At 47.2% G+C, this 10642-nt stretch overlaps 1 protein-coding gene across 1 annotated transcript; it reads right to left on the reverse strand.

Annotated features, from left to right (window-relative positions):
• Nucleotides 1-324: 324 nt before the first annotated feature.
• Nucleotides 325-7311, reverse strand: MED10 (mediator complex subunit 10). The gene is made up of 4 exons (XM_026017671.2): nucleotides 7112-7311; nucleotides 5928-6011; nucleotides 3178-3280; nucleotides 325-977 (listed from the first exon to the last, which is right to left on the reverse strand). The coding sequence occupies exons 1-4, from the start codon at nucleotides 7231-7233 to the stop codon at nucleotides 879-881; spliced, it is 408 nt and encodes a 135-aa protein (XP_025873456.1). The 5' UTR covers nucleotides 7234-7311; the 3' UTR covers nucleotides 325-878.
• Between the last annotated feature and the right edge of the window lie 3331 nt (nucleotides 7312-10642).

Here is a 10642-nt window from a genome sequence, read left to right on the forward strand (position 1 = left end):
ACCGGGAACACAGGCTCTCAGGGCCGCTGCGCCCGGTGCAGGCAGCTGGCCCCCATGGTGTGCAGCCCCTGTGGTGGGACGCGCAGCCCCGGGGGGGTGCTTCCCTAGCGCCCATGCACCACCTTGTTCACATGGGCACCACCCTCTACAAGACCCAAGAACGACTACAGGGGAACAGCCTTTGGCTTTAGCTCTTCCTGCCTGAATACCCGCAGAACAAATTTTATGAATATTATTCACACTTTGAGGAAGTAATAATTAACTGTTCGCAAGATACACTGTAGTATACCATAAAACGTTATAAAAATAATTACATGGAATAAATCCTATAAATACGTAAAGGTTTTATTATATGCTTCTAATTGAAATCCGTGTAAACAGTTACACTGAACACATTCTTTATGCACCATACTTGAAAACACAAAACATCAACCTAAAATACTTCTCAGATTAAGCCAATTTTTCTTTTTTAATTTTTCCTTCTTTTTTTCTTAAGCTTTCTTTGACACCATAATAAAATAAAAAGAACAGCACATAAAAATAAAACCATTAGTTAGAATTTTTAAAAATTTAGTTTACCTATCATACTTAACATTCCCAAGACTACTGCCAAGGAGAATCAGATGCATCGCACTCAAAGACGCGCGCTCCCCGGCCATTAAGAACTTGAAGACCGAACAGATGCATGTCAGGGACAGAGGGGCAGCCAGGGCACAGCTCTGCAAGCCCTCCAGGCCCCGCCCCGCCATCCCCCAAGGCCAAGGACAGGGACAGGGAGGCTGGAGGACATCGGTGCTGCTGTCAGACACAGCCTGCCGGAAGGTCACAGCGACTCACACCTGAGACCAGGAGGGTCTTCAGACAGCAGGACGATGAAGTTAGGAAGGGGCGTGGTCCTCCCCTCGGATGCTTCGATACTTAGCCATGTCTTCAGGAAATACTTTAGACAGTTCTTGAATCAACAGGCTTTTAAATTTCTAAAAAGAAAAACATACAACATCAAAAGATCTTTGTGACCCATCACCCAAGTGAAAAACACTCCCCACCCCCAGAGCCTCAAACTCAGCATAAAGTGTGCTTCCCTCCCTGCAAGCGGCGGTTCCCACACAGCCTACTCAGCTCCTGTGGAGGCGACACTTGGGAGACGGGCTGCCAGCACCTGCTTGTGAGCTTGGAACCATGTCACAGGTATGTTATAAACTATCTGAAGGAGTGCTCGGTCCAACACAAAATAAATACTTCAGACAGAGAAAGCCTCTCTCCTAAGTGCCAGCCACACAGGTGGAAATGATTTTTGCAGACAACACACGTAACAGGCATCTTCAAATAATATTTAATGAAGCAATTATTAACTCAAACCACATCAAACTCACTGTGTGCAAACAGCCTGATCAAAGCTTTCCGAGCACCTGGAAACCTGTCTACTTCAAATGCTGCAGCTTCTTGATCCTACTTATCAGCATAACATTTGTTTGAACCCGATCTTACAAGAGCAGCTAAGTATCTGCCAGCGCCTCAAAAAGTCTTCGCAGAAGTCATACTGAAAAGCAGCACTACGGGTGTGAGCAAAGACACAGCACATAAGACATCCTCCAGAGACACTGAGCCTAGACACAACCACCAGTAAGCTGCATCTTTCAGAAGCTTAAATATGTGGTCCAATGGACCACAGAACTGTGCCACAAGACCTGTGCAGACCCCAGGTGACACAGACCACCACTGAGCACCACATAGATGCCCACTGAAGGCGATGGTCCCCGTGGTCACTGCTAGCAGGAGCCCCTGCACCGGGCCTGCAGCCTGTGTGTCAGAGGGATTCCTACTCACTCACACAACAGTACAATCAGGGCCCCCTATCAATTAAGGTGGTATCTCCCCCGGGGTGATGCCAAGCTCAACAGCAACTGGTCCCCAAGTGACAAAACAGAAAAGTAGCTGTGGGCACCCCAGCGACCCTCACAGCACCCGAACCTCAGGACGGATCACTTGGGAAGGGATGGAAGCCCTGCAACCCCAGGGCAGCAGGTGACAGACGCGTCATGGACACAGCCTCTCTGCTCATTCCCCTCACTTGGCCAGTGCGTCCTCTGAGCCCGGGGCATCAGCAGGATGAACACACTTGTGTCCCAAGGTCCTGGAGCTGGAGCTGCCTCAGAGACAGAACAGAGGGAAGAAGAAGGAGCATCCTCATCAGGTGCTCTCAACAGATGCTTTAGGAAAGGCTGATCTACGAGGCCTCTCCAAGGGGGTGACACAGGCTGAGCCCAAAGGACAGTCAGTGTCCAGAGACATGCTAGCATTCTACGTGGAGGAGACCACATGAGAAGGACCCACAAAGTGAGGGGTCTGGGGGATTCCTGGCGACAGACTCGAGCCCTGGGGGTCCATGTGGATAAGAGTGCAGGCGGAAAGGTGGGAGGGCGCACAGTACCAGGCCACTGCATGTGGGGGCACTACAGCGATGGCACCGGGCACCAAAGGAAAAACCATCACCCCCCGCCCCCCAATCAGAACCACAGCTCAGTCAATTCAAGTTAAAAAGAAAGAAAGAAAAGAAAAGAAAAGAAAAGAAAGAAAAGAAAAGAAAAGAAAAGAAAAGAAAAGAAAAGAAAAGAAAAGAAAAGAAAAGAAAAGAAAAGAAAAGAAAAGAAAAGAAAAGAAAAAAACCCCAAGACCCCTACCCCTACATATTTCATGTTCGAGATGCATAGTGTTTTCTAGCTCTCATCAAAGCAAAGAAACACACAGAGCAAACTCTCTGGAGAACTGCAGGACGCGGGACAGGGTCCAAAGGAGTCTGGAGTTAGAGTCTGGAGTCAGGTGCAGGAGACAAGCACTGGACACACACAGGGAACCCTCTAAATCCCAGAACCGTAACTCCAGGAAATGGCCTAGCAAAGAAAACAAAAAGCACTCAAGTGCAAACATGAGACACTGAAGCCTTACAAACGTGAACAGCTAGCCACAGCAGCTACCCGGGACCCCTCACAGAAAGGCGACCACGCCGCTGCCCTGCGTCTGCCGGAGACGCACTGCGCTTACCGCCTGCTCACACAGAAACCTCAGCCGCATAACTGTGTGAACTAGTTTACATTTTACCAAGTATGGAGAAGACGACAAGGTCTGTTAGCCAAACGTGCATTGTAAGTATTTATCTTTTGCTTCCAAGAGCCCTACCTTCATGGTGTCGATCTTGCCTTTGACTTGCTCATTCTTGGCCAGAGCCCTCTCCAGGCACTCTTTGGTGTAGAGCTGGGGGTTTCGTCCTTGATCTATGTATCTGGAAACATGAAACATCTCAATTAACAGACTCATGGTTGATACCTATTCTCACAGTTTTCTGATTGGAGGAAAAGAGTTAGGTCTGTATAACTGCACACGGCCTTGTTTAGATAAAATGGCATCCGGGCACCACGTGAATCAGGATTCTTTCATTTATGCAAGTATAGATCATGTGATCTCATATTACTTTTAATAAAGTAACTCACAAAATCAAGTCATAACCATGTATAAATCAAGCAAGCTTCGTAGCCCTACCACTTTACGTTAGCATCTGTGCTTTTCAAAAGGTTTCCTGGCCTTGATCCTCACAATAACCTGTAATGTCAGGCAGCTCTTGACGGGAGAGACCTAATGTGTCCAGGGAGGCAGGCAAGACACAGCCTCTGCTCCAGGTGTACCCCCTGGGTCCCTGGGGGAACCCCTTGTAGAGGAGCCTGGGGCCTGCTGGAGGGAGCAGGGAGCTGCAAGCAGGACAGCCCCTCCCTCTCCCCTAAGACTGTTTACACTCTGGTCCACCACTGTTGGAGGGCAGGACCCTGACATACTACTTGCCTAACTACAGCCAAGTCACATGAATTTAACACAGAGATTCTTTCCACGAATTCCTAAACTATAAAACTGTTTTAGAAATTTTTGATATTTGTCCCCAAAATGTCTTCATTACCCCACAGACTTCATCATGCATACTGCCTAGATGAATATCCACATTTATCACCAGTGGGCCACCTGCCTGCTTCTGTACCTTACAGACTTTCCTATCCTTTGGCTAAATTCAATTATTCATCACCAAGAAAAAGAAATCACCACTACCAAAGTCCAGTTTATGCTCCAGTAGAAAAAAAAAAAAAAAATCATCACTTTACATCAAAAATACTGTTAAGTTACTATTAATGGCATAAAAATTGGTCTATAATTATAACAAATAACAAAAAAAAATCAATAAACCACATGCTCCAGAAATTCCATTTTATTGCAATGTGTTTGAAATGACGGAATGAAAGCAGCAAAATTATGATTAATGCTAAACAAAATATATCCATTTCTGAAGAAAACACCCAACAGGCTCAAGTGTCCTAAACAAATAACCATCTCAACAGCAACAACATCGGGGCTGGGTTTTTTCTAGGGCCCAAGGGCTGAGTGCCACTCTGCCAGTACATCAACCCCAAGTCCTGGACAGGACAAGGACTACAGTTTTATCTCTGCTGTCGTCAGTGTGTCCCAAAGTGTGTGCTGCCAAGGCCACTAAGGACCTGGAAATGGCTCCTGCGTTGTGCACATCGATGGACAGTTTGCATCTGCGGCTTACCAGGGCTCCGAGGCCAGCCTAGTCCTAATCCCCCCGATGAACCTAACCCCTTCTGCCCACTGGCTGTGCCTACAGCTGTGGTTCTGGTGGCCCAGGCTGCACTGCCTGCTGTCCCGCAATCTTTCCTCAACCCTCTTTCTCTCACTTGCCCTTCAGAGGCACCTGGCGTGTCTTGACATCCATCCCATACGTTCAAGGCCAGAGCAGCACTACTCAGAATACCCAAGGAAGAGCCTCTACCTGCACACACTCCTCAGGCAGGCAGCCACCGTCCAGGGTCTAGAGCTGTCCATATGCACGAGATCTTCACTCCCACCTGACCCCGGAGAGCTCGGTGGGCCAACAGAACACATTGAGGACACGCAACATCGCCACCAGCACGTGAGGACAGAGCCGAAACTAGAAAGAATGCAGCCTATGTGTCCTGGGGGCAGGCAGATGCTAAGGTGTGCTGTAACTAGGACTCCCTCTGACCTCTGGAAGGTAAGATGATGACCATTCCCTTTACCGTTCCAGGAAATCTGATGACTTACATTGCAATTCTAAAGCAAAAAGGACTAGCATGCTCTTGCTTCTTGTTCTTGCCATTCCAAGCCCACTCCACCAAGAGAGAGAGAGAGAGAGAGAGAGGGAGGCTGCTTGGCAATGAGACAGCAGTGCTGGCCGAGGAAGGACAAGTCCAGAATTTTATACACTTAGTAGCCAAACAGCCCACTGTGGTTACTTAGAAGTTCTTTCACCTGGGAAACCAGTGTGTCAAAACCTGAACCAAACAAACCAGAAAAGTACATTTCCTGGAAGCATTCTCTGGGCCACGACTGTGAGAGGCACACACCACTCTCCCCCCCGCAGACAGTGAATGGCCTTCCCAAATTTCCTTGGCCTAAGAACCTTTTCCCCCCAACAAAAGAGCAAATCCTTACCATCTCCTAAAATGAGCACTCCCAGTGTAGTTTGGAAGACACCACACTAAATTACTTCTCAGGCTGTTTCTACCTAGAATTTTTTAATTTATAATAAAGCCCACCTAAGACTTTCTGCCTCTCAAGAAAAAAAAAAAAGTGATATTCCTGCCCGTTTTGTCTAAGCAGGACTTTGGGAGCCTATGATGTTTTCTGCACATTTAATAACTCTCTATTCATTCTATTTCTTTTAAATTTTTAATCCTATTAAAACATAAGCTCTCTAAGAGCAGGTGTTTTTGTCTATTTTCTTTCCTGGCTTATCCCCAGCACCTAGGCTGTGCTTGCCACAAACAGGCTCTTAAATACCAGTGGTTGAAGGCGTCATTATAACACAGTAAAACAAGAGTTATACTCAAATTAAGAATACTTACTCAAAAACTTCTAAAGGCACAGTAATGTCATGAAGCTGCTGCCTGCACTTATCAATATCCTGCAAGCCAGTAACGATAAAATTCCTGAGGGAAAAGGCAAAAATAGAACATGTAGTTAATTCAGATGACAGCAGGGACACCACCCAGTTGGCCGGGGTGACCTCCAGGCCAGAGTTCCTTACACAAGAAGGCTACAGAATTCCAGGAAGGCTTTGGAACTAGAGAACAGCCTTAGATATCCAATTCTCTTTTAAAGTAGAGACTGCCAGTATTGGGTGATAAAAAAACACCCCTTCTGAGAATTGATGAAAAACATCAATCTTCTCTCAAAGACAACGTGCAGCTGGTTTTGTGCGCAGCAGACTCCCGAGGAAGAACCCACCCTCCGATCCCGGAGGAGAAAGCCATCCCCACCTGGTTTAGTTTCTGCTCCCCTCTGGAGCTTAACAGATCACCAGGCTAGTCCCCCAGCCCTGGGTTTGTAAGGCTGGGCTGCACTTCTGTTTGATGTCTGTAGTCCCTAGAAAGCTAGGAGCCCTTCTGCAGCATTCCTTCTGTGTGTGTGTGTGTCTTGTCCACCCCAGGGCCTAGCACCAACCACCAGCACAGGACTGTTGCCAAAGTTGTTCCTAAGCGGTCTGCACCGTTTCTCGCCACCCTCCCCCTTCCAGTTCCACCACATCCAGACCTCGGCAGCAGGTGGTTCACAACCTTCTCCTTCCTGTGTGCAGTTTGGAGCACCCCGTGAAGTCCGCCTCCCCTCTGGGGACAGGGCCTGGACTCCCCAGAAGGGCCGGGGAGAAAACTGGGAAGGAGTCACGGCACGCCAGGGCAGGCTTTGATGACTGTGTGGCCCTGACGACGTGTCCAAACGGGCCCTCGAGATAAAGTTCCAGCAAAACGAAGCGGGAGGGGGGCGGGCCCGAGTCCAGAGGAGGGCGGCAGAGAGGGGCGGCTCTCAGGTCAGACCCCGGCTCCCCACCCCCCACCCGGCTCCCCACCCCCTACCCGGCTCCCCGGCCCGGCTCCCAAGCCCCGGCTCCCCACCCCCAGGATCCCCGGCTCCCAAGCCCCGGCTCCCCACCCCCAGGATCCCCGGCTCCCCACCCCCTACCCGGCTCCCCGGCCCGGCTCCCAGGATCCCCGGCTCCCGTCAGAGGCCGGCGGACTCGGCCGCCACTCACAGCTTCTGGTTGAGCCCGGCCTGGCTGCTAGGCTGGAAGTCACTGACGATGATGCCGAGCTGCCGGATGTTCTCCACGAACTTCTCCAGGTGCTCCTCCAGGTGGTCGAACTTCTCCGCCATGGCCCCACAGCAAACACCGCCCGCGCCTGGTCCCGCTCCGCCGCTTCCTGCTTCCGCCGGGGCCTGCCGCCACTTCCGTTTCCTCTGGCGGCGGGAGGCGGGGCCTCGGGCGGGCGGGGCGGGGCCTGGGGCGGGGCCCAGGCGCGGGGCGGGGCCGACCTTTGGGGGCGTGGCCCTGGCCCTGGCGCGTTGCGGGGGCGGGGCATGCGGGCGGGGCATGCGGGCGGGGCCCCGCCCAGGTGAGTGGGATCTGCCCGGTGTCCGTCCTCAGACCGCCCTGCGAGCTCCAAGGGCCACCGGGAGCCAGCGGCGGGACCTGCGAGGCTTCGTTCCGCCTCCGCTAGGCCCGGGCAAGTTCCCTGGTCTCCGAGCCCTCGTTCTCGTCCATGAAACTGGAATGAGTGCAGACGCGTACGTGACCTTAGCCTGGCTCAGAAGGAAGCACAGCAGGCAGGCTTGGAAAAGGTAGCTTATCCCCACGAGGAAAATGACTTATTTTTTCCTGAATACACAAATTACAAGTACTCGCTGTAAATGATTTTAAAAATATAATGACGAGACACCTGAAATCCTACCCCCTGACATAAGCCATCTTTAACATCTTGGAGCCCATGGACTCCTGAATTTCTTGATGGGCAGGCTCCAGCAGCCCCCTCGGCCAGACCCAGGCCCCCTTAGAACCACCCAGCCTTGGTCCTGAGCCTGAGGCAGCTCAAGGTGGGCTTCAGACCTATGACTTTCCCACTAGTGATCTATCTTCCTTACCCACGTGAGCACCTTAGCAACCAGGACAGCTCCCAGTGGCTAAAGCCTCCTGTCAGGATTGAGGCCCTCTGGCACTAACGGCTGCCAGTGTCACCAAAGGTCTCAGCCACCTCCAAGCACCATGCGATGCCCCATATTCACAAACCCCTGCCTAGATAGAAATCCTGCAGTGTGCATGCAGGGACTTTCCTTGTCCCCCATTTGGAGTCCTTAACGTCAGCACTGGCCCCCCTTCCGTCCTCTCATGTGTAACTGGCATCCACCTCCTCTAATTCTTCCTTCTAAACACCTCCTAGTCAGCTCTTCCTTCCTGCTTCTTGCCACCTACCGAGGTCAGGCCTTCCCCCCTTCCTGCCACCTCTAACAGAACAGCACCCTAGGGGGGCTTCCTCTCTGTAAAGAATAACCCCTCCTACTGCTTGGAAACTGTAGTAAATGCTGTTGGTTGATCTTACTAAAATTCCATCTTGGTCACATCACTCTTGCTCATAAAAAACTTCTGCCCATTTTTCTAGGACTAAACAATGTTTGCTCCTACAGTAACCTCTCTGGACTCCTGGGACCACAGGCCACAGTGATTTCTCCCTTTACTGAATATCTTAATAAGCATCCTCCTTGCTATTCAACTCCTGGAGTCTTAGGCAAAAAAAGAGAGCTCTTTTACTAGATAATCTCTCCCAGATGTGACCAAAAATGGGAACCCCATGAAGGTAATTGATTTGTCAGACTTAGCAAAATCAGGGACTCCAATTGATGTGGTGTACTAAGCTGATATGTGACGCCTCTGTTCTGCTCTGAATACACAGAAGTGTTAGGTAAAGTATCTCCCTCCCTATTTAACAACAACTGACTTCAGGGGAATTGTAAAACAAAGCAGAAATAAAATATTTGCCAAAGAATGAAAAGATGACTGAGGAGAGATCAGAATAGGAAGTTAACAGTCCTTTGTTTCAAAAGAAAGAGATAGATATTGATGGAAAGTAGACTTTGTTCAGTATTTATTTTAAAAATTTAAGGGTTATATCTTTAAAAGAATATATAATGTCTGAACTAGTCGAGTAGAAGGAAATAAGGAAAATATAACCAATTCAATAGAAGGAAAGAAACAATTCAGGAGGCAAAGAAAAAACATGGAAAATAAACAAGCACAAAATAAGATGAAAGAATTAAGGACAGATATGTTGGTGATCACAATAAATGTAAACAGATTTAACTACTTACTTTAAAAAAAATTGTCATATTGAAAGCATTGTATGTTGCTGATGTTGTGGTTGTTCTTTTAGTCTACCTATGTGATTTTCAAAGGCACACCTAAAACAAACATACAGAATGGTTGAAGAAAAGGGGTAGGTTCCAATAAGGTAAGCCAGGCAACCAAAAAAAAGTTGTTAAAGCATATAAAATCAAAAATTAATAAGCTATAGAAAGATCTTTTTAGTGATAAAGGGAAGAATCCACCAAAATGACATACAAATATTAACCTCTAAGCAACTACTGGTAAACAATGAGGAAACATTCAAAATCCATAATCAGAACAGGAGATTTGGAATACTTGTATCAGGAAATGATAAAGTAAGTGGGCCAATATAATATAATATAATATAATATAATATATCAGATTATATATATATAAAGGATTTGAATAATATGACTAATAAATATGATCTGTGAGAAAGAGCTAATGAATCCTGAAAACAGATGGATTCCAAGTACATGTGTATATTTATAAAAATGTGACCATTCACTAGACCACAAAAGAAGTTTCAACAAATTCCAAGTTTTATCATATAGACCAGATTTTCTGACCTCAATGTAATTATAGTAGAAATCAATGAAATTATTTGCTCTTTACACATACACACTTGAAAACCGAAACACACTCTGTGAAATAATCTATGGGTGTACATACAACTGAATTTGCAAGACCCACTGGCTGGCTGTCATCCTGGTGTAATTTCTAATGGCACATTTCCGCTCACCACCAAAGGCATCTCCATCTGGTTGATGCATGACATGGTCATCCTAGTTAAAAGGGAAAATGTAAAATATTCAGAACTGAATGACAAGCCTTTCTTGTCAAACTTCTGCTTTGCTTCTAAAGCTATACTTTGAGGGAAAATTGCTTAGAAATAATAATAAGCTCAGGGTTCAATTGAAAAAGTAAACAAAAAGAAAGAAAAAGAGCAAAAGAGAAATCACAAGCCCAGAAATTATATAGAAAGGAGTGATAAAGACAGAGAATGATGGAAATGAAAACTATTTTGTTAGTTCTCTTTCTACTTTTACCAGAAGCTCAAAGATCAGCAGTAAAGAAAAGCTGACGGGTGAAAAGATGAATCAAAATCAAACAGGCATATTTCTGGCAAGTCCCATCAGGGAGGCAGAGAGAGAGAAAATCAACAATAATATACATGAAGGAGGAGACATAATTCAGTTACAATGAAACCTATATGTCCCTATTTTGAAAGCTTAGAAGATGTGGACAATTTTCTAGGAAACTTACAAATATTAACTTAAGAAATAATAGGAAATCAGAACAGATCCTAGCCTTTCAACAAACTGGCTGGTAGATAAAAAATCTCTTTTAAAGAAATGAAAGGTATCAAACTCTGATAGGTTTTTTTTTTTAAAACTCTGACAGGTT

The sequence above is a fragment of the Vulpes vulpes genome, chromosome 3 (assembly GCF_048418805.1).
Source record: "Vulpes vulpes isolate BD-2025 chromosome 3, VulVul3, whole genome shotgun sequence".
Classification (NCBI taxonomy): Eukaryota; Metazoa; Chordata; class Mammalia; order Carnivora; family Canidae; genus Vulpes; species Vulpes vulpes.

Coding starts and splice junctions, on each gene's coding strand:
- MED10 (XM_026017671.2), bottom strand. CDS start 7,233: ATGGCGGAGAAGTTCGACCACCTGGAGGAGCACCTGGAGAAGTTCGTG. Junction 6,012..7,111: donor GCCGGGCTCAACCAGAAGCT/GTGAGTGGCGGC, acceptor CTTTTCCCTCAG/GAATTTTATCGTTACTGGCT. Junction 978..3,177: donor GCAAGATCGACACCATGAAG/GTAGGGCTCTTG, acceptor TTTTCTTTTTAG/AAATTTAAAAGCCTGTTGAT.